Source organism: Aquarana catesbeiana, linkage group LG04, assembly GCF_042186555.1.
Source record: "Aquarana catesbeiana isolate 2022-GZ linkage group LG04, ASM4218655v1, whole genome shotgun sequence".
NCBI lineage: Eukaryota > Metazoa > Chordata > Amphibia > Anura > Ranidae > Aquarana > Aquarana catesbeiana.
The window spans coordinates 574462566-574487175 of NC_133327.1; the positions used below are offsets into that span (position 1 = coordinate 574462566).

Here is a 24610-nt window from a genome sequence, read left to right on the forward strand (position 1 = left end):
TAGGGTGCGCAAGGCGACCGTGATTCTAGTAGAGGAATCTCCGTTTTTTTAAAAATCCGTCTGATATACCTGGAGGGGGAGCAAAATCCCTCTGCTTTCGCTGAATTGGCGGACCAGTTGGTCTGGGGGCTGCAGTTTTTCTGCGATGCCTCTTGGACGCAGTTCCCCTGGTTGCTAAGCTCTGTTTTGCAGTGGTGCTTAGGCATGTATTGTAGCTTAAGTGTTGGTCTGCGGACTGGGCTTCTAAAAAAAAAAAAAAAAAACTCTGGCCATTTCAAGGCAGTTGTCTGTTTTGGGGCTACCCTGGATGACATCATTACAGTCTCACAGGAGAGAAGTGTACATCTCTTCCACATTCTGGAATGGGGAAAAGGGCCTCTCTAGCGGATGCGGTCATTCTCGGCACGCAACGGACCTGGTCTGACAAGTCGAGAACTGGGCTCCCTAGACCCACGGACAAGGCCCCTTCAGCATGAAGGCGTGCCCGCACCTACAGTGGGGATGGAAAGTATTCAGACCCCCTTAAATTTTTCACTCTTTGTTATATTGCAGCCATTTGCTAAAATCATTTAAGTTAATTTTTTTTTCCTCAATAATGTACACACAGCATCCCATATTGACAGAAAAACACAGAATTGTTGACATTTTTGCAGATTTATTAAAAAAGAAAAACTGAAAGATCACATGGTCCTAAGTATTCAGACCCTTTGCTGTGACACTCCTATATTTAAGTCAAGTGCTGTCCATTTCTTCTGATCATCCTTGAGATGGTTCTACACCTTCATTTGAGTCCAGTTGTGTTTCATTATACTGATTGGACTTGATTAGGAAAGCCACACACCTGTCTATATAAGACCTTACAGCTCACAATGCATGTCAGAGCAAATGAGAATCATAAGGTCAAAGGAACTGCCTGAAGAGCTCAGAGACAGAATTGTGGCAAGGCACAGATCTGACCAAGGTTACAAAAAAATTTCTGCTGCACTTAAGGTTCCTAAGAGCACAGTGGGCTCCATAATCCTTAAATGGAAGCCGTTTGGGATGACCAGAACCCTTCCTAGAGCTGCCGTCCGACCAAACTGAGCTATCGGGGGAGAAGAGCCTTGGTGAGAGAGGTAAAGAAGAACCCAGAGATCACTGTGGCTGAGCTCCAGAGATGCAGTCAGGAGATGGGAGAAAGTTGTAGAAAGTCAACCATCACTGCAGCCCTGCACCAGTCAGGGCCTTATGGCAGAGTGGCCTGACGGAAGCCTCTCCTCAGTGCAAGAGGAGGGGAGGCATAGATCTAACTATACTGGACCCACCAGATCTACTTCGGGAGTGCCCCATCAAAGACATAGCCGATGAAACATGTCCTGGTGAAGGGACCGACCCGTGGACCAACACTAGCCGGCTGAGGCAACCGCCTGCCAGTTTTCCACTCCTAAAACGCATACAGCGGAGAGGACCGGAACAAGGCGCCTGCACGCTGAAGGATGCTGGCTACTGTCAGGGCTGCCAACACACTCTTTGTTCCGCCCTGGTGTATTGACATAGGTCACCACCGTGGCATTGTCTGACTGGATCCGTACCAGGAGCCCCCGATGTCAACCTGTCCATGATCCATACATAGTTTGTTCCCAGAGACCTCGGGCACTTGTCCCATTATGCCAGGGTCTCCCTTGACGGGAGCTCGTATGGAACTGTCAAATGTACCTCTCCTCCTCTTAAGCTTCTGCCGCAGCTTTTGCGCAGGATCGAAGCCGAAGGGATTCCGGTCATTCTAGTGGGCCCGGATGGCTTTGTCGGTCTTGGTACGCCAACCTGGTGCTCTTGGTCGCCAAAATCCCTTGGGGATCCTCAGGGAGGATCTACTGTGCCAAGGGCCGATCTTCCATCCTGCTTCAGTCGCTGGTTTTTGAAGGCCTGGCTATTACCCTCGTTCTTACTCGGTGGCTCGGATTTCGACCTTCCCTCACGGGGGGGGGGGGGGGGGGGGTGTTGAACGGACCTTAAGTACCATCAAGGGCCAGGTGTCGGCCTTGGAGGTTTTCTTCGGTGTCCCCTAGCCTTGCACTCCCTGGTGCTTACTCTAAATCAAGGGGTTCAACAACATTTGCCTCCACCGGTGCAGTCTCTTCTACCGCCGTGAGATCTGCTCTTGGTGCGTTCGGTTCTACGGAAGCCTCCCTTTGAAAATATTTGTGAGGTTCCTCTGCTTACTCTGTCCCAGAAGGTGGCTTTTTTGGTGGCCATCACCTCTGCTCACATTTTGGAACTGTAGGCATTCTCTTGTCATATATCTTACCCGGTGATCCACAAAGATGTGGTGGTTCTTCACCCTTGCCTGTGGTTCCCTCCTGATTTCCCTTTGACTAGGACATTGTGTTGTCTTCCCTGTGTCCCAGGTCAAACTATCCTAAGGGATTTACCTTGCATGCCCTGGATGTGTTTGGGCAATTTGGGTGTACTTGGCAGCCACAGGGTCTTTTCGGAGATCAGACTCACTGTTTGTGATCACGGACGGGGCTGCCTGCTTCTTCTGCGACCTTTTCTAGATGAATCAGACAGATGATTACTCTGGCCTATTCTATCAGGGGTTGGGTTCCTCAGTTCCCTGTTACGGTGCATTCTGCTTGGCCGCTTACTGCTTCTTGAGCCTTCCATCATCAGGTGTCGGCTGCGTTAGTTTGCAAGTGGCCGTCGGTGTACACTTTCACTAAATTCTACAAAGTGGATGTGCTGGCATCTGAGGATGCTTCATTTGGCCGCAAGGTTTTGCAGGCTGCTGTTAGAGGATCTCTTCCCTCTTGAGGGTGTATTGTTCATGTTGGGCTTTGGTTGTTCTGTGTTGAGCTCCTGTTACCTGGTTGGTTCTTGTGTTAGCCTTGGGATTTTTCTTGTCCCACCCCTCATGTTTGGCACTGCTTTGGGACGTACCTATGTTTCTGAATAATGGAGCGCTGTATCTGTCAATGAACGGAAGAGAAAATGGGATTTTTGACTTACCGTAAAATCCATTTCTCTGAGTTCTTAGACAGACACAGCACCCACCCCTCTAAGGAGTTTTGATACTTCTGAAACTGCTTGTTACTAAACTGAAGACCTATAGCAGAGTGGGGGGTGTATACCACCTAGGACTGCCCATAGACGTAGCCAAGTCTTTTTTTCTGCCTAGTGTCCCTACTCCTGTTGGGGGCGATATAACCCTATGGTTCTGAATAATGGAGCGCTGTGTCTGTCAATGAACTTGGTTAAGTATATTTTTTCCTGTTATAACTAAGCAGTTAACACTTGCAATACGGGCAAAGCCCCACTGCAAGGGATAATTTCTTATTTGTGCGCAGTTGAGCTTTAATTAAAGTTATTGTATGTCTGTATCGTATATTTTATTTTACGGAAACTCCAGTTACATAATATTCATATGCTTATGATATGGCTAGTACCACTTTAAGAGTTTGTCAGTGCAGTTCAACTCTGGAAGAAGTGGTTTTTGGATGTTGCACTTTCCATAAGAAAAGAAATTCCCTTCAGGCGGAAAGCATTGCCAGTAGTGTCCAATGTTTTTAGCTGCTTAGGTTTTCTATGGTAATTCTGGATAGCATTCGTTGACTAAATTTCCAGTGCTGACCCTTTTCACTTGCTCATCGGCTAAGGGCAAGAGTAAATTGTAATTTATGCTTCACTTTTTTCAAAGGTTTTGATTTGCACGATTGTGGCTGTACTGGATACCTATGTCATTTCACAGAGCGATCCCCAGTTTAGAAATCTGCAGTTAGATAGTATGGGCTGCTCCACCTGCAGGCAAATTTTGAGGTTGCATTGTAACTAGAAAGCATGATGGTTCTCCATGGAAAGTACTACTCGTGAGTCAAATCAGGATGCAGTTTTCAAGGGAGATTTAAGAGGTGGGGGGAACACTGTGCCTCTACATGGGATTTCTTCTTTTTTTGTTTTTTGTTTTTTTTTGGAAAATCCTTTTTACAGTTTGTCCTATTTCCTCATCCTGGGTGACTGCAGCTGTGGCCAGGTTCTTTCCAAGCATTGTGGTTATGCTATAGCTCATGGCTGTGTAGTCCTTCAGTGGAATGTTAACAGAATAGAATAATGTTATTGCACAAAACACTGAAATTATAGGCTTTGGGCCAATAAATAATTTCTTCTAAAATAATTAATAAAGAAATGGGAAAACACGATGGTGCTACTTTTAAAGTGATTCTGAAGGTTAATCCTCTTTGCTGCGCTGTGAGCCAATGAGGGTACAAAGACTCGGGAGAGACCCTGCTCTCCTGCAGGTCGCTGAATAGAGATGGGGTTCTGGTAAGTATAAGGGGGGCTGGGAGAGAGGGGTAGCTGCACCCTGAAGGTTTTTTCCTTTTGTGCATAGAATGCATGAAGGTAAAAAAACTTCTGCCTTTTAGAACCACTTGAAAGTTAGTAAAACAAGACATACACTCAGTTGCTAACAAATACACCACTAAATATTTCCGTTTTTATTTTTTTAATGTTTCCATAGAAATTTTTCCTTTTTACAGTGTAATGTTTTATGTATAAACCTTATAACCCTCTCTTTTTAGGTGGGCAGAGAAGGAACTCAACATGATGAAGCTTTTTTTTGATAATCTGGTGCACTATATCCAATCCATTCGTGATGGGAGGCACAAACATGTTTTGTAAGTGTATATAGAAAATCTATTGATATGATAAAAATATACTATACAAAATGCAGCTTAAAGTTACACTAAACAATACCATTTTTCAAAAATAATCCATGCTCATCCTTTGCTTAATGGGTCCCGTAATCTATTTTTCATAAAATGTAATTTTTCTGCCTCCTTATAACCTCCTCCTATGAGATCCTGGACCTCTCCTCTCCCCTCCTCACTTCCATTTATTTGGAACAAGTAGTGCATTGTCCTTGTAGTCATGTGTACCATCTTGGGAGCGAGTAAGAGAGAGGGTGGCTACTTTCCTACATTCACACTTGAGCAGTAAGCAGGGCATATTCCCGGTATTTTGAAGCTTTTTTTTTTTTTTTTTCTCTCTCCAGGTGTTTTTGCACCTGTACCAAGCTTCAGGAGTTTATCCCCGGCAAGGGGAAGGAGAGCAGTTCTATAGGAGGAGAGGCATGCTTCTGGTGTAAAAAAATGCAAGGTGTTCACATTAAAGTCTAATGGCCCTAAAACACCTGAATATGCTAAAAAAAAAAAAAAAAACTTTTTTTGAACGTAGGGAGACTTAATGTAGAAATAGGATTAGGGACAATTAGAATGGGATTCTGTGTAGTCAGGCGTAGGCAAACCAGCTGAAAATGCAAGTATAAATCAAAGCCTATTGCATGTTCTTACCATACATAGCAAGTAGGCCCAAACTTTTTTACTATTCTATTTGTCATTATACTGTTACAGGTACAGCCACAGTGCTGAGGTTCAAGTACGGCTTCAGTTTTTGACGTGTGTTTTCTCAACACTGGGATCACCAGACCATTTCCGTATGTATTTTAAATTACAGTGTTTATATTGGATTCAATAGCTTGTGTAAGCCCAATAATTGTCATAACTATTGACATCAGGACAGACAGTAAGGGTAGACTCAAATTTTGCGGTTGTCTCTGAAACAGTTATGGCTGATTTCTTCCAATAGGGACACCTGATCCAGGGCAACTGTTAAGGGGAATTACCATTTCCTTTATGGAAATATCTACCACCTTTTGTGATATTTGTGACTCAGGAAGAGGGGGGAGGAATCTCCACAGTGTGGGCACACTTGAAAAGCTTGACTAAGGTTCTAATTCTTCCCCATGCTGAAGTTCTAATTTAATGTAACTGTTAGTCAATTAGAGATTGTGCTTGCTTGCTTCACATTTTTTTTTTTTTTCTTTATAGGGTTAAGTTTGGAGCAGGTAGACATCTTGTGGCACTGCCTTGTAGAAGACCTGGAGTGCTATGATGATGCATTACACTGGTTTTTAAATCAGGTGCGCAGCAAGGACCAGCACGCTATGGGAATGGAGACCTATAAACATCTATTTCTGGAAAAGGTAATTCAACTGTAGATGGGTCATGTTTCCTTTTATGTACAACAGTGCTAGTGCTGTCTTGAAATATATAATGTATATCTTTTTTTTTTATATGTAGATGCCCCAGCTAAAACCTGAAACAATCAGCATGACAGGACTGAACCTTTTTCAACACCTTTGTAATCTTGCTCGCCTAGCAACCAGCGCTTATGACGGGGGCTCAAATTCTGAGGTGAGTTTTGATTACAATTTATGGTAAGGCTGGGCAAATCCAAGAGATTGGGTAGCCACTAACCAAAACACCAAGAAAAATGATACCAAGAAAAAAGGTTCTCTAGAAACTTTACTAATGTCATTACATGCAAATCTTACTCCGATATCAATAACTAATAGACTGAAATGACAGGCTTCTGAATTCTATGCTTTATTGGCTATCGTACATTTATGGAAGTACTGTACTGCTATTCTGTTCACTCTGACCTAGTTGACGCACGATCCATTAATAAGTGTGTTTTTTTTTTTTTTTTTGATCATTCAGTTGTGTGGCATGGACCAGTTTTGGGGCATTGCACTGAGAGCCCACAGTGGAGATGTAAGCCGTGCTGCTATCCAGTATATCAACTCCTATTATATCAATGGTGAGAATGATATTTCAACTGTCGCGAGAGACCGTTTTCAAATTGTATCTGGTGTTTGTTTTTAATGTGCTCTACATTTTAAATACATTTTTCAGGAAAAACTGGGCTAGAAAAAGAGAACGAGTTCATTAGTAAGTGCATGGAAAGCCTTATGATTGCTTCTAGTAACCTTGAACAGGATGCACAGTCAAGCCTCACCATTATTGAAAGAGGCCTGTTGATGCTAAAAACACATCTTGAAGCTTTCAGGAGACGGTAAGCTATACTTTTTATTTTGCTTTTCAGTTCATATGCATATACATATGTGATGGTTTATTCTATAATGTATCTGCTTAGAGAAAAATCCAACCTACTTTGTGGTCATATATACTAATGCTAAATCACTTAAGTTAAAGCAATTTTTTTTCATCATTTCTTTCTTCATTGTGCGTGTGAAAACGATGAGATAAAGGGAAACAATGCTTTAAACATTCTGTATGTACCTTAAGTATTTGTTTTAGATACTTTTTATATCTGTCAATCATACAGGACATGGGCTTGATATTCATAGACCCAGGGTTACAGGCGGGTACTTTCAGGTGATTGAACAGTGGCAAAGCTTTTGGGGACATGCCTCCTGGGCATCCCTCAATAACCCTACATAACCCCGTGAATCCTCAGTTTTTTGCCCTAAAGTGATGGACTTCTCCCTTACAGAATAATCTATTTTGCATCACTAGTTTCTTATTTTAATTCAGCTTGTTCAGCTATTCACTGTCTTCTAACACAGTAACAGAAGGAGCACATCTGGATCAGTGCAAGCTCGGTAAAACCTTGGGAGCCATACCTGGACTCCACACCAAGGGGACAGCCTGTAATGTTGTTTTTGTGCACTAGATTCTTCTTGGGCACTTACCTTGGTGCAATGCATGGAGTTAGCCGCAGGGTGCTATACAGGTCCAACGCCGTGGTCCATCGCTATAGAACCGAGACCCTGAAGACCCCTTTGTTCAAGAAGGGGCAAAAGGGTTCACCCACCATGACAGGAAAAACCTAGACTCTATATAGGGATCAGCAACATGGACAGATAAGACAGGGTCATGCTGTTTCTTTAAGGTGACTTTCACACTGAGGTGCTTTACTGGCGTTTTAGTACTAAAAAAACACCTGTAAAGCGCCTCTCCTGTAACTCCAGTGTGAGAACCCAAGTGCTTTCACACTGGAGCGGTACGCTTGCGGGAAGTTTAAAAAAAAAAAAAAAAGTCCTGCAAGCAGCATCATTGGGGCGCTTTAGGAGCGCCCCAATGATGGCAGTGGCAGTGTTCATATTGATGCAACGCCGACTTTGCAGTGCCGTATCGATTTGAAAAAGTAGTACATGCAGTACTTTGGCGATTTCGGGTGCAACGGCAATAGATATCTGTGCATGAAGCCGCACAGATCTCTTCAAAATCGCACACGAAGGCACACTGAGATGCGGCTTTGAAATTGCACAATTTCAAAGCCGCACTCACTGTGAACGGGGGCTTACACAGCCAGAAAGAACCAAGGAAATCCCATAGTGAAGTACAGTTAAAACCAATTTATTAAAACGTATGGATACTCGCAAGCAAAACAATATCAAAGAGCATTTCACACAGCCGCCGGCTCTCCAGATAGACGTGCTGACGCCCCTGCTGAGCTCTGCCCTTCATCTGACGGGAGGTCTTCCAGGGGCAACAGTACAATATTGGTGATTTACCACAATGACATCCTATAGCTAAAGAACCAAACCTTCCTTTTTCCCATCTCTTCTTAGTCCACCTCAGCCCCTTACCCTGTTGTGGATTTAGTTCCTCAACAGACCTGTGTGTCTGCCTGTAAGGATCCTGGCCTGATTATTCTACATCCCCATCGAATGCCTGAGAAGAATTTTTCTACCCTTGCTAGGTAAGGGGTCCATTCATTGGCAGATTATCTCCAGAGCAGCATTATGAATTTCCAGATCAGATGGTTCCTTCTACATCGTGGGATCCCTCTTTGGTCAGGTCTCCTCGTTCTGACACTGCTGAACACCATCTAGATACTGCTGTGTCTTTAAAATCTAGAAAGAACAGGAGTCCTCGATGCATCAGGAGGAGTTCTGGATTCAATTGTCCATGCTGATTCCCTTCAGTTGTCCATGCTAGCTTCTGGACACGAAAGAGGTTCGTAAACCAAAGTACGTCTCTGATGAAGGATGGCTCCGTGTCTCTGAGGTGTGTGCGGGTGCAACAGACTAGTCTCCTGCTGCAGGTGTCCACAGTTATGTACGGGGAATGCCTTCAGGACTCACTGGGACCTGTCCACCTGGGGTTAGGTCCCTCTTCTTGGCTGCTCTGCAGATTTGTGAAGAAAACATTCCTGGCACTGGAGTGTGGACTGTGCTTTGGATTTACAAATGCTGGTCATTTTAACACTCTTCATAGGTGAATTTTGCCTTGGTGAGGCGGTTGTCTGTTCCAACTATATCTTGCGGTATGGAGTTCTAGTGTCTTAAAGTAGGGGGTCAGGTAAATAGAGGGGACATGACCTTTAAACTAACAGGAGGAAAGTTCAAAACTAATCTTAGAAAGTATTGTTTTACTGAAAGGGTAGTTGATGCATAGCATAGACTTCCAGTAGAGGTAATGAGTCACAAACATAGATCTATGTTGACAAAAAAAAAAAAATATATATATATATATATATATATATATGTGTGTATGTATATATATATATATATATATATATATATATATGTGTTATATAATTCAAACAAAATTGGGCAGACTTGATGGGCCATTTGATCATTTTTTTTTTTTTTTTTTTTTGCCATCGCTTTGCTATGTTTCTATGTAATATTTTTCTTTGTTATCTAGTGTTGACAGTTTGCCCACCTCTTAACCTGGGTTAGTATCGATAGTTGTAATGCATTATATATACACAAAGGCTCCGTTGCATGTGTAAAGGTCCACTAAATATGGAACGGTTTCCTTAGCTGTTTGTAAATCGTATCAGTATAACTCGTATGAAATTGCAGGCATTATTTATTTATCTTGATGCAGAATATATTCAAGTTATTGGAAGCACAAACCTATGAATATGGTAGAGCTGTGTCCTCTTTTATGCATAGTGTGATTTTTCTGTGTGCATATACCTATATATTTCATATGGATACATTTGTATTAAATTTCAATCACCTAATTATACAATGTCAATTGGAAGGGAGTGGCTTATTGAGGCATGTTGGGATATGTAAGGACACTATATAAAGGTAGTCTATATACCCAGTTTGGGAGACTTGGCTCTGATAAAGAGGGTGTTACCTTGAAACGTTTAATGCGGCATACTAGACTGAGTCTAGGCTCTTGTCTGCAGTGAAGCACAGACTGCTGTACTGGGTAGAGGGGAGATCCTGGGCTGGCCTCAATTTTTTTTTTTTTTTATTTTTTATTCTGTTTGGTTTGTCAGTGTCCTAACCTCCTGTAGGCAACAGTATAATATGACCGAAAATTGCTTCCTGTGTCATTCAATGTACTCTAAGAAAAAGATTTTACATTGAGTACAAAAATCCTATTTTTACAGTGCTCTTGGATTTTATTGTAAACAGAAGGAATGTTAGTCATTAGAAAGCTGGACAAAAAGAAACTTGCTCGCTCTTTGTTTGCTGTTACCTTGGGTTGGTATTTCCAGTATGTTATTGTAACCACCCCATTTTGTTTCTCACCTAGGTTTGCCTACCATCTAAGGCAATGGCAGATTGAAGGAACTGGTATCAGCAGCCACCTGAAAGCACTGAATGATAAGCAATCATTGCCTCTTAGAATTGTTTGCCAACCTGCGGGGCTTCCCGATAAGGTCCGTGTACTACCACCTCTATTATACATAATGTATTTGCGTTTTTCCATAGCTAATTTTTTTTGTCCCTTGTTAGATGACCATAGAAATGTATCCAAGTGACCAGGTAGCTGACCTGCGGGCAGAAGTCACTCACTGGTATGAAAATTTACAGAAAGATCAGCTAAATCAACAGCCTCAGCTTCAAGAGTTTGGACAGAGCAGCCGTAAAGGTGATTTTCCTGGTGAGGAATGATAATGCTATTCTTTTTGTGTTTATAGTGTAGGTTGCTGTTTGAGATATTGAGCCTGCACTGTGAAAAAATAATGCAAAAATTCACATTTGATTCAAGCCCATGATATTTCAAGACAAAATTTCTACTGTTTTGTTACTAAAAATATTTAATTAGTAGCATGCTATACAAACTGCATACTGAAGTGCTGTGACACACTGCATGGTTTAGAAAAGAAAAACTTGTGCTCGTTAGAAGCTTATCACAGCTTTGCCCTGTATGCTCAAAAACAGTTGCCCCAGAGTCTGCCACTACTCTGTCATATTCTAGTTACTATAGGTATAGGGAAACACGTGGCACACTTCATGCCCTCAAGAATGCAGTACTCTGTCAAATGGTGGATGTGCCAAAGATTAAAGTGATTGTAAATGATCACATTGTTTAACAACATTCGGTTTAAAACAGAAATGAAAGGCAAAACATTTGTGTATAGATATAAAAAAAAGCATTATAATTACCCTTTTCCTTTTTTTTTTTTTCTTTTTTTTTTTCTTTTATAAGTGATCACATTCCCTTTGTTCTCAGCTGCATAAGAAATAAGAACTGGGGGAGGAGAAGCAACGATACACAGAGCTTCCCAGTCAAAGGGGGTGGGGTGCGAGAATATGTCATGACAGGTCTGATCATTGGAGGAGAGCGAGCTGAGTTCCCAGCATAGCTAGAGAACTGACCACGCTGTGTTCTCCTGCTTAGTGTGGTCTGTTTTTAATAGAAAACCAGAGGGACTGGAAGGAACACCAGGAAGCAATACAAAGAGAACAGGCTATTTTTTCATACAAGTACATGGTACAGCAGGCATATATCAGGAATATTGGTAGTAGTTGCCAGCAACCTTTTAGGGGCAGCTGCAGGGAACAGAAGGGAAAAAAATATGTATTTTAATATTTATATTTGGTGTTACTAGTCTAACCTATGTGCCGTATCTATGTACATTGTTACTTTGTGTCACGGACAGCTGTGTATCCATTGTTCTTTTATTTGTTTAGTGCCTGCTTCTTTGCAGAAGTAAAGCTACTATATGTTCCACATCTTTATTTAATGTAAACAGTCTATTGACAAAACTGATTGCCATGAGTGAGCAACGTTTGGCTTAAAGTGATTCTAAAGGCAGGAGGTTTTTTATCTTCATGCATTCCATGCATGAAGATAACAAAATCTTCATTATGCAGCAGTCCCTTAATACTCAACTGAGCTCCATCTCGATCCAGCGATGTCGACGAGTGCCTCGGCTATCCGGCACTCTCCCCCCTGATTGGCTGAGACACAGCAGTGGCGCTGCTGTCAATCAAAATCAGTTAGCCAATCGGGAGAGAGAGGGGGCGTGTCCGAAACTAGGCTCCATGTCTGAATGGACACTCAGAGCTGCGGCTCAGCTTGGGATGCTTGCTCTGGGAGCACTTGACAGGAGGGAGGGGCCTGTAGGTACCTGAGTATAGGAGGATCTAGGCTGCTCTGTGCAAATCCGCTGAGCAGGTAAGTATATAATAGGTTTGTTATTTTTTTAAAGAACATAAAAAAAAAAAGACTTTAGTATCATTAACCACTTGCTTACTGGGCACTTATACCCTCTTCCTGCACAGGCCAGGTTTCAGCTTTCAGCCCTCTCTCACTTTGAATGACAATTGCACGGTTATGCAACACTGTACCCATATGACATTTTTCCCTTATCGTCTTTCAGGACAGCACTTGAGAGAGAGTGACTCCTCCCCTTGCAAACAGGAAACACCTCTTCCACCAAACTTTAAAAGGAGACTCCTTTCCACGCATTGTCAGTTTTTGTGTTTCCTCCAGAGGGAACACTTCGTGGGGAAGTCAGGGCTCTCAGGTGCTGTCCTGGGAGCTCAGGTTTCCTGTGTTTTTTCTTTTACCTCATGAGAGCTGTTCCTCCCATTCCACAGCTGATGAAGGTGCTGCTGGCTGGGCTCCCTCTCCCTCTTCACTGGGCTCAGGGTGAGTCCGACTGTTGTGGGCATCGCTCCTAGGCGGCGGCAAGACAGGCGGTGGCCGTTTACTGTATTTTTTTCTCAGGTCCACCGCCTGTTGCTTATTGCGCCGCCGCCATCTTGGGGATGGCAGCGGGACTCCATCCGCCGGAAGTGAGGCGTCCGGAAAAGGGGCGGCGCCCACAGAACAGGCGTGCGGCGTCATTTCCGCCTGAAATCGCAGAGGGAAAGAGGAGGAATGGGGCTGGTGCTTATTTAGCGGTTCCGGTCCGGCGCACTGGCGCTATTGGAGTCCGGAACCAGCGTTTTAGCCACACAACACAGCAAGCGCTCCTCGATGGAATCGATGGCGGCAGCGAGTGGGACAGGCACCAGCAAGGCCCAGGTAAGGGGCAGTTGTATACTGTCCTCCTTGTACTGTGGGGTCTCTCTATCTCTCTCCCCCCCGGTGGCAGGGGCCTGTCTGGGCACATAAGGCAGTTTAGTTCTTACTGTGCACCTGTGGTGAGCATCCTTGGGAATAGGACAGGTTGTCTCACTGGGATGGTTTCTTCTTTTGTCTCATGGCAGGCCAAGAGCTCTGATCCAGTGGCAAAAAGAAAATGCCCTTCATGTAAATCCAAGCTACTTGAAGGATGGAAGAAGATGTTATGTCAAGCCTGTATTGATTTGCTAGTCAAAGAAGAAGCTTCTTCCGCTTGCAGCGACTTGATTGCATCTGTTAAAAAAGAACTTGATGCGACTATTCAATCATTTCGCTCTTCACTAGCAAACCCATCCCTGAGTCAGCCTACTACCTCACAGTCCTCTCTAGGCTCACTTATAGTCCCGGCGGTGGAGACTGAGGCATCTCCTACCCCAGAGGGACATTCCCCCTCTCAATCTGAGGATTCTGATGAGGGGGAGGAAGGAGAAAATTTACCTTCAAAGTTTAAATTGTCTTTAGAACAGGTAGATGGCCTGTTAAAAGCAATCTATACCACACTGGGTCTGGAGGAGGAAAGAAGGGAGTTATCTCTGCATGATAAAATGTATGCAGGGCTTAGCGAACATAAAAATCGCAATTTCCCAGTGCACTCTGTTATTTCTGAAGCGATTTAAGAAAGAGTGGACAGAGCCAGAGAGAAAGCCTTTCTTTCCCAAAGCCTTAAAAAGGCGTTTTCCTTTTGATGAAGATCCAGCGGCGGTTTGAAACTAAAACCCCAAACTAGATGCCGCGTTTTCCCAAGTCTCGAGGTCAACAGATCTGGCATTCGAGGACATGGGGGTGTTGAGAGATCCCATGGATAAAAGGATGGACCAGCTATTAAAAAGGGCTTGGCAATCCATCATGGGAAATCTTAAACCTGCTATGGCGACTACGGTGGTATCCAGGAATATGGAGTTCTGGTTAGAGCAACTTAAGGCCCATATCTCAGCAGACTCACCAAAACAAGAAATTTTGGACTCATTCTCAACTCTGTCTGCCGCTGTCGCATTTATATCTGATGAATCAGCGGAATCAATTGAAATGACAGCTAGATCTGCTGCCCTAGCCAACTCAGCCAGAAGGGCTCTGTGGTTGAAAACTTGGGCGGGGGACGCGGCATCCAAAAACAAACTGTGTGGGATACCGTTCCTGGGTGACTTGCTTTTTGGACCTGACTTAGATGCGGTTCTAGATAGAACAGCTGATAAAAAGAAGTCTTTTCCCATCAAAAAGAAAAAGCAGCCAGTTAAACGGTTTTTTTCGTTCCCAAAGAGCTCAGGAACCAACCAAACCCCAGGAGAAAAGAAAAAATTGGGCATCGCAGAAGGGTAAAGGCAAAGGAAATGTCCTTTTCCATCCTCCTGCAGCCTCCGGTAAAACGCAATGACTTGTGCGTACCAGTGGGGGGAAGGCTTCAAAGTTTCCTCCCCCTTTGGGCCAGCATGACAAGAAGTCTATATATTTTGGACATGCTGTCCCAAGGTTACAGGATAGAGTTTTCGGATCGCCCGCCAGAAAGATTCTTTGTAACAAACCTACCAAGGGATCTAACAAAGGCTCTGGCCATGAAGAACCTTTTAAAGGATCTGAGGCACCAGAGGGTAGTGATACCAGTATCCCCAGAAGAACAGGGTCAGGGTTTCTATTCACACATCTTTCTGATAAGAAAACCATCTGGAAACTTCCGTCTTATTCTCAACCTAAAACCCCTGAACAAGTCAGTCCTATACAAAAAGTTTTGTATGGACTCAATTTTCTCTGTCAGGAACATTCTGACAAAAGATTGTTTTATGGCATCAATCGATCTGAGGGATGCTTATCTTCATATTCCTGTAACACCTCAGTCCCAGAAATTCCTGAGGCTTGCGGTGAATATGGGCAAAGAGATTATACATCTTCAGTTCAGGGCCCTTCCCTTCGGCCTGTCGTCAGCTCCTCGTATTTTTACGAAGATAATGGCGGAAGCTCTCGCCCCTCTTCGTCTCCAGGGGATTGCGGTTATTCCATATCTGGATGACCTCCTTTTATTTGCCCCATCCAGGGAAAAGTTGCAGGAGGATTTGAACATAGCCCGCAGTCATTTGGAGTCACTAGGGTGGATAGTGAATGTTCAAAAATCAAATTTTATCCCAGCTCAACAAGTACTGTTTCTGGGTTATTTGATAGATTCGGTGGAGCAAAAGATTTTTCTCCCAGAAGAGAAAAAGATCAAGGTCCAAAGGGTAATAACGGCACTACAAACAAATCAACTGATTTCAGTCCGAAAGGTTATGTCGGCTCTGGGGACATTAACCTCTTCCATGCCAGCCATCCAATGGGCAAGGCTGCATTTCAGGACTCTCCAGAGGTTCCTTCTAAGGACATGGAACCACAGGACAGAGAGTTTGGATGCAAAAATAAAGATCCCCACCATAGTCAAACGTTCACTTTGGTGGTGGAAAAGTCAGGTGGTACTGCAAAGAGGTCTTCTTTGGTCGTTTCCGACTGGAAAAGTTGTCACAACAGACGCCAGTTTACAGGGATGGGGGGCCCACATGGGTCAGACCTTAGCGCAGGGAACATGGTCCCAGTTCGAGGCCCAAAGATCCTCAAATTGGAGAGAGCTGAGGGCGGTTGCTCTAGCATTAGCTTTCTTCTCTCAAAACCTCATAGGTTGCCATGTCCAGATTTTGTCGGACAATGCCACTACAATAGCCTACCTGAACAAACGGAGGCACAAGAAGCAGGGCTCTTCACTTACTCTCAGTAGAGATTCTGGAGTGGGCGGAGAACCACTTACTATCTCTATCCGCAGTCCATCTAAAAGGCACATTAAACGAAGTAGCGGATTATCTGAGCAGACAGAAAGTTCAGGAATCAGAGTGGAGTCTGAACAGGAAGGTGTTTGCATTAATCACCAGTGTTTGGGGCCTTCCGCAGGTAGATCTGTTTGCTTCAAAACAAAACTCGCAGCTCCCAAATTTTTTCTCCCTTCAGAGAGACAATTGCTCTCAGGGGATAGATGCTCTGGCACATCCGTGGGATTTTCACCTAGGGTATGCTTTTCCTCCATTCAGGTTAATCCCTCTAGTGTTGAGAAAAATTCTGAGAGAGAGAGTATCAATAATTCTGATTACTCCATATTGGCCAAAGAGAGCCTGGTTTTCCACAATTCTTCAGTTGGCAATCAAACCATGTTGGCATCTTCCGCTCAGTCAGGATCTGTTGATTCAGGGGCCAGTGCATCATCCAGATGTAGGCAGATTAAATCTCACTGCCTGGTATCTGAGGAGCAGTTAATGAGAAGCAAAGGCTTTTCAGAAAGTTTAACTTCTACGTTGCTTTCCAGTAGGAAAAAGGTAACCAGGGATATTTACGCCAAAGTCTGGAAAGTCTATGTTGCCTTCTGTCATTCTGAACATAGGAAGGTAAAAGATCTAGTTTCAGTACTGGAGTTTTTGCAAAAAGGTGCAGACAAGAATCTGGCAGTCAGCACTCTTAAGGTGCAGGTGGCCGCCTTGGGAGTTTATCTGGAGAGATCCTTATCTTCAGAAACTCTGATCATGAGATTTTTCAAAGCACTTTCCAGGTCTAGACCGGTCCCGGTGAGGCATTTCCCAAATTGGGATCTCTCGGTGGTTCTGCAAGCTCTGGCAAAAGAACCATTTGATCCTTTACAGGTCATATCCCTAAAGAATTTAACTTTGAAGACTATTTTTCTGGTCGCAATTACTTCAGCAAGAAGGATTAGTGAACTGCACGCCCTATCAGTAAAAGAGCCTTTTTTGTCAGTTTTTCCTGATAGAGTCCTTAAAGTAGATCCGGGGTTTTTGCCAAAATTGGCAAGCTTTAGTAACAGGTCTCAGGAGATTACTCTACCAACCTTTTCTGCTAACCCTTCGGGTGCAAAGGAAGAGCAGTTTCACAATTTAGACGTAAGACATATCCTATTACATTATTTGGAAGTAACAGGAGGGTTTAGAGTTTCAGATTCATTATTTGTTCTTTTTTCTGGAAACAAAAAAGGCCAACAAGCATCGAAGGCATCATTGGCTAGATGGCTTAAGACAGCTATTTCTGTAGCCTATTCTCAAATGGGTTTATCTTCCCCGCTGGGAATTAGGGCTCATTCAACGAGAGCTCAGGCCACTACATGGGCAGAAAGAGCTGGTGCCACCCCAGATCAGATTTGTAAGGCGGCTACGTGGTCAAGCTACTTAACATTTGTCCGTCATTACAGACTGGATCTCCTATCAGCAGGGGATCAGGCTTTTGGCAGAAAGGTTCTGCAGGCTGTGGCCCCTCCCTAGGGGGGTAAGTCTCTATTATCCTCTCAAGTGCGGTCCTGAAAGACGATAAGGGAAAATTCAAGTTAGACTTACCGGTAACTTGTTTTCCTTGAGTCTTTCAGGACAGCAGCATCCCGCCCTATTGTTTTTATTTATATATATATATATATATATATATATATATATATATATATATATATATATATATATATATATATATATATATATATATATATATATATATATATATATATATATATATATATATTGTGACTAATCATATCTCGATTATGTGTTCCAGTTTGGGACCGGAGGTTCTCTACTACTACTGACAATGTGTGGAAAGGAGCCTCCTTTTAAAGTTTGGTGGAAGAGGTGTTTCCTGTTTGCAAGGGGAGGAGTCACTCTCTCTCAAGTGCTGTCCTGAAAGACTCAAGGAAAACAAGTTACCGGTAAGTCTAGCTTACTAATTTTTTTTCACACAAATAGAGCTTTCTTTTGGTGGTATTTAATCACCACTGGATTTTTTATTTGTTGCTAAACAAACAAAAGTCAGAAAATGTTGAAAACAAAAACATTTTTCATATTTTGTTATAAAATTTTGCAAACAGGTACATTTTATCCTTCACTGATGGGTGGCATGGAGAGGTAGCGCTGATGGGCAGGATAAGATGGCACTGGTAGGAGGCACTGATGGGCAGCACTGATAAGTGACACTGATGATGAGGCACTCCCGACATTTTAAGCTAGTGCTGTAGCCGTCTTTTGGCTATAGCGCGGACACCAAGTGGTTAAACTGTTTTCTGCCTTTTTGTTTTTTTTCTTGAGATGTTTATTGCTTTTCTACAAGTTTTAATTATGTTTTCATAAATTTGAAGTGCTGAATGTCCCGTTTAGCAAGGGGAATATTAATCATTCCCACTTATTTATCTTGCACCATGTTTAACTCCTGGAAAATTTCCCAATTCTTGTCTGTGTCTCGAAATATTTTTAAATGCACTGTAATATCTGATGCGTAACATGCTTCAGGGCATCATAAATATAAGTGAGCAGCTGAAATCAATTTTGAATGTTTAATCTTCAATAGGAAGTTTTTTACTCAATATTCAGATTGCGATGCCTGGACAAATGGGTAAATGTACTAATTTTAACCAGACCATAGGGTTGTTGAGTCATGTGTTGCTGATTATTATGTCTAAAAATATTAACAGTACACTACAGGACCCAGGCAACTTATTCATACACCATGAGTTATAGGCTTGTACCTTCAGGTGATTGGACACTGATGAGCTTTTAAAGATATGAGCACCTCCCCTATAACCCTGCACCATTCTGTGAGCTTTTATCTAGTGTCTGTAGGTGACTGACATCTGCTTTCCAGAAAAGAAAAACTTCACTAGTTTTTATTATTTTAGTATTTTATCTTTCGATTCTTTAATCAACCCTCGCTGTCTAACTCCTACACAGAAACAGTGTTTCCACACCAGTGAAACTTCAGTAAAAAGTGTATCCACATCAGTGAAACCTGTTTAAATCACAGGAGATTCTTTGCAGTACAATTTGAGCCCATTCATTTTGTACGGCTCAAATCGCACCCGCACGAAAAAGGTGCTTTTTGCCTCACTGGAATTGGATCGCATGGGTGTTCACCAATCACACTACGCTCTGTTTTTGGGGTGTCTGTAACTTAACATTGATACTCGCAGTGGTTTTCGTGAACGGAGTGCTATTGTGATAAGGGAAATGCACAGGAATCACTGCAAATGCCGCATCGCATCAGTGTGAACCAGGACTGAGAGTTCAGGGAACTTGGCCAAGGGAATCTTGGAGCTGTCATGCTGTGCCTTCCACCCCTCTTCCCTTCTTCAGTCCCTGGCTTTAACGCATGGCTGTTGAAACCCAGGTGTCTAAGTCTGTGATTCCTTCCTTGCTAAAAGCAAGACAGGTACTTCCAAGAAGATTTATTATTGTATCTGGAAATTTTACTTGACCTTACTTGAGCATAGTCATTTCAGTACCATTCTGGCCTTCTTACAAACAGGCCTTGATCAAAATCTAGCTTTTAGCAGCCTGAAAGGGCAGGTATTGACCTTTATCCATCCTTTTTCAAAGACCTTTGGCTTTACATTCCAAAACCTATAATTAAGTTGTTTTTCATATCAGGCGCCTTTGCAGCACCCAGTGCTTCCCTGGTACCTTTAAAACTGTCGAAAAGGTGTTTTTTTGTTAAAAACATAAACATGTTATACTTACCTGCTCTTTGCAATGGTATTGCACAGAGGGGCCCCTTACCTGCTCTTCCGGAGTCCCCCACCAGCACTGTCTGTTCCCCTTATCTATGTGTGCCCCCATAGCAAGCTGTGTTCTATTGGGGACATGCATGTAAGCCTGCCGAGCTGGGCTATGTGCTTCTATAGATACACACAACTTTGCTAGGCCCAGGCACCCCGCCCCCTCCTCACAGGATTTGACTGACAGTAGCAGGAGCCAATGGCTCCTGATCCTTTCAGTGAACCTTGTGAGAGAAGAGATGCAGCCGGACACAGTGCTGGATTGAGAAAGCACTCGGGTAAGCGATTAAGGGGGAGGGGGCGCAGCAAGTGGTAAAACTTGCTCCATTTTAAAGTGCAGAGTATTGATTAACAAATTATTTCCTCTCAGTGCACAATACCAATATACCATATGCGTTTGTAACATATACTCTTAATCACAAATATGTTCCCAAAAAAATATGCATTAAATACTCGTATAGGCCCTATATTTACAGTCCTTAATAAAGTGCTCAATGCAAAGTGCATTTATTTTACCCAAGTCCAAATTAAATGCATTTACCAGAAGTCATGTGTTTATAATTCATAATAAAGTGTTTAAAAACTCTGCCTTGTGTCCACGTGATTTTTTTTTTTTGTTCAAATGTCACCCCAAGTGTTTGACCTATAGTTAAGATAAGTCAATGTGCGCCTTGCCATTAAATTAAATTTACCAACAAGTTTCTTCCCTTGGCCATATTACTTGGATACATTAAAGTAGTAAAAAGTTTTATTCCATTAAGGTAAAAAAAAAAAAAAACATTTTAACATTAGAAGAACTTTAATTTGGTTCTCTCTGCCTTGAAAAAAAACACCAATGGAACCCATCAGGTATATTCGGATAGAACTTCAAAGTATCCTTTTTGCTCACTATACCGTCTGTCAGACATTTTTCTCAATCGGCAGCCCTTTCTGTAAAAGCCATTTCTAATAATTCACAGCGAGGTTGTATTACGCTCAAAAAGGTATTACGCTTCCAAAGGTGATTTCAGCATTTCATCTCAATGAGGATATTGTTCTGCTATCCTTGTTCCCTGCTCCCAAGATTTAAAAGCAGCTTCTCAGTATTTTTAACATGGAGGAACCCTTGACACAACTTTCAGGTCTTAGGGAACCTCTGCCACTTGTTACTATACCCCCAGCTTACAGCACATTAGCATGGTGGTCAGTAGGAAGAACTATCACCTTACAGATCGCTTAAAAGATCATTGGTAACTTACCTGAGAAGCAGAAATTTGCACAGAGAACCCCTAGAAACTTCCGGAGGAACCCTAGTTGGGAAACCCTGATCCAAAGGAAGTCTCTCCACATTGGACATAATTAGAGCCATTGCTGTGTATTTAAATGGTACTGCTTCAACTAGACAGATTCCCTGTTTGTTCTTTCCATTGGACCTTGCAAGGGGCTTTTTGTTTCAAAACCCAGTGTATAAGGGATTTGATTACAAGAGTTCAAAAACAAATACCCCCTCCTGTGCAGTTAATGTCTACTTCACCAGATCAGTTGGAGTATCCTGTGCCTTTTAAGCGCCAAGCCTCTGTCTCCCAACAGGCCACCTGGCCTTCTGTTCTTATCTTTTCAAAAATTTTACAAGGTGAATGTCTACTGTTCTGAGGATGCAGCTTTTGACTTCAAGGTTCTTGTGGCCGCACTTTATAACTCTTTTTTTTTTTTTTTTTTTTCAGTCAAGGCACCCTTTGAATGTATATTCATTCTCAAGCGCTCATTCACACGTGAGGTTCGGGGACAGTAAAACAATGTAGTTGAGATGTGTTTTTTTTTTTCCAACTCGCAAACTATTCTCCCTTTACCTGCAAAGGCAGCAGCCAGGGTTGTACACTTACTGCAGCTGTGATGCTTTGCGGCTGTTGCAGGAATTATACCCCCTGTTGCATTTGCTATGTATTACTGATGAATGGCGCCTCACTGCAACCACCAGCGTAGAAAAAACAGTTCAGATCGTACAGAGTTTAGGAGTTCAGGATAGAAAGTAATGTGCGGACATACATACACACAGTCACTTTCACTCTCATGTTCGGCATCCCGCGTTGCAGGGCGAACTGTTTATTTACAAAGTCCTTCACTGTAAAGCAAGTGTAGTGAACCTCGGCCCCCCAGCTGTGGTGATACTGCAAGTGCCATGAGACATTGCAAGACCCTGACCATCACAGGCATGACTCCTAGAGGCAGAGGCATGATGAGATTTGTAGTTTCAGCACAGCTGGAGGGCCGAGGTTGCCTACCCCTGCTGTAGAGGGGGGCTGAGCGGGTCAGCACTCAGAATGAAGCCTCTCCCATCCAGAGTTTTGAACATTGTCGGCTCTCACTCTGCAGACATTTCAGAACTCCGCTGGCCTCAGCCCTTTATACTATGCAGGGCTGAGACTGGCAGAGCTACAAACTGTCAGCAGAGTAGAACCAACAATAATATGCAGAGCAATTTCTTAACCAGGATGCCACAGCACCCTGGTTGAGAGAGACTGCTCTAAAATATGGAATTTACAGGTAAGTCAAAAATCTTGGGAAAAGAAATTGACTCGCGCTAAAACAAAAAAACTAGCACATGCATGATTACAAAAGTGCAAAGATAAACCTTATGTGAACATATAATTTAATGTGACAACACCAAAATAGGTTGATAAATGAAAACAACCTCCCCTTAAGTAAGAAATAAAAAATGGATTATAAAAATTATATATAAAAAAAAGTCCATGTACAAAAATTCAATATAAAAGTCCATATACAAGAAGCCCAAAAAAAGTGCAGTAATGTGCAAAAAAAATTAATTAATTGAATGAAATCCCAGATGTGTGGGTCCACCACCATAGATGAAGTGCCTGGCCGCTTACCGGAACCCCATGACCCCCCGTTACAGAGGGTCTAACTGGGCATTGTAGTCTTGTTGCTTCGGGCAACCCAGGAATCAGGATGGAACCGGAATGGAACCTCAGAAGCTGTAGTGCAAATGGATCCCCAGGGGAAGATAAAGCCCGGCCCTCAATGGAATGTTAACATCATGTGGGGAAAACAGAAGAAGGCTCCCATAGTGTAAAATCCAATGGTATTTATTGAAAAAATGTAATAAACACTCACATATAGAAAAAAAAAAATCTATATGTGAGTGTTTATTACATTTTTTCAATAAATACCATTGGATTTTACACTATGGGAGCCTTCTTCTGTTTTCCCCACATGATGTTAACATTCCATTGAGGGCCGGGCTTTATCTTCCCCTGGGGATCCATTTGCACTACAGCTTCTGAGGTTCCATTCCGGTTCCATCCTGATTCCTGGGTTGCCCGAAGCAACAAGACTACAATGCCCAGTTAGACCCTCTGTAACGGGGGGTCATGGGGTTCCGGTAAGCGGCCAGGCACTTCATCTATGGTGGTGGACCCACACATCTGGGATTTCATTCAATTAATTAATTTTTTTTGCACATTACTGCACTTTTTTTGGGCTTCTTGTATATGTACTTTTATATTGAATTTTTGTACATGAACTTTTTTTTATATATAATTTGTATAATCCATTTTTTATTTCTTACTTAAGGGGAGGTTGTTTTCATTTATCAACCTATTTTGGTGTTGTCACATTATATTATATGTTCACATAAGGTTTATCTTTGCACTTTTGTAATCATACATGTGCTAGTTTTTTTGTTTTAGCGCGAGTCAATTTCTTTTCCCATTCAAATTTGTGTGTTTGTGTCACATATAGGACTCTGCAGCATAGAAGGTCAATATCATTTACTAATTTTCGTTGCGCAGTTTTTCCTCTCTTTTTTCTCTAGTCAAAAATCTTGTTTCCTAGTACCTCAAAGGGAGCATATAGTAATTGTAATAAACTAAATATGTAAGATACGGTCTAAATATAAATACATTTGTATGGTGCTTATTCATTTTTAACCACTTCCCTACCCGGCCATTGTCAAATGACATCCACAGATGGGATCTCCCATCCTGGGTGGACGTCGTATGACGGCCTGGGCTTCCCGGCTGCCTAGGGGGCGCGCGCCCGCCGCGATGCTCGGGACCCGGTGCGTGTGCCCGGCGGCCGCGATGTCCGCCGGGCACCCGCGATTGCCGGGCCGGACCGTGGATCTGTGTGTGTAAACACACAGATCCACCTCCTGTCAGTTGAGAGGAGACCGATCTTTGTTCCCAGTACAGAGGAACACTGATCGGTCTCCTCCCCTTGTACGTCCCCTCCCCCTATAGTTAAAATCACTCCCTTAGGAAACCTAATTAACCCCTTGTGTCCCCCTAGTGGTTAACCCCTTCCCTGCCTGTCACATTTACACAGTAATCAATGCAATTTTATAGCATTGATCACTGTATAAATGTGAATGGTCCCAAAAATGTGTCAAAAGTGTCCGATGTGTCCGCCATAATGTCGCAGTCACGAAAAAAAATCGCGATCGCCGCTATTACTAGTAAAAAAAATAAATAATTTTTTTTTTAAAAATGCCATAAATCTATCCCGTATTTTGTAGACACTATAACTTTTGCGCAAACCAATCAGTATACGCTTATTGCAATTTTTTTTTTTTTTTTTCTTACCAAAAATATGTAGAAGAATACGTATCGGCCGAAACTGAGGAAAAATTTGTTTTTAAAAAAAAAAAATTGGGATATTTATTATAGCAAAAAGTAAAAAATATTGTGTTTTTTTTCCAAAATTGTCACTCTTCTTTTGTTTATAGCGCAAAAAATAAAAACCGCAGAGGTGATCAAATACCACCAGAAGAAAGCTCTATTTGTGGGGAAAAAAGGACGCCAATTTTTTTTGGGTACAACGTCGCACGACCGCGCAATTGTCGTTTAAATTGCGACAGCGCTGAAAACTAAAAATTGGCCTGGGAAGGAAGGGGGTG

General features: G+C 42.6%; 1 protein-coding gene across 4 annotated transcripts in view; it reads left to right on the forward strand.

Moving 5' to 3' along the window:
• Nucleotides 1-24610, forward strand: part of USP34 (ubiquitin specific peptidase 34) — a 317003-nt gene that overhangs the window by 112691 nt on the left and 179702 nt on the right. For 3 of the 4 annotated variants that reach the window (XM_073628084.1, XM_073628086.1, XM_073628088.1), the window contains 8 exons: nucleotides 4557-4652; nucleotides 5388-5470; nucleotides 5865-6019; nucleotides 6117-6230; nucleotides 6537-6636; nucleotides 6732-6891; nucleotides 10347-10473; nucleotides 10550-10697. In XM_073628084.1, coding sequence (XP_073484185.1) covers nucleotides 4557-4652; nucleotides 5388-5470; nucleotides 5865-6019; nucleotides 6117-6230; nucleotides 6537-6636; nucleotides 6732-6891; nucleotides 10347-10473; nucleotides 10550-10697 — 983 coding nt within the window. The remainder of the gene's footprint in view (nucleotides 1-4556; nucleotides 4653-5387; nucleotides 5471-5864; nucleotides 6020-6116; nucleotides 6231-6536; nucleotides 6637-6731; nucleotides 6892-10346; nucleotides 10474-10549; nucleotides 10698-24610) is intronic. The other variant, XM_073628085.1, reaches the window with a different exon arrangement.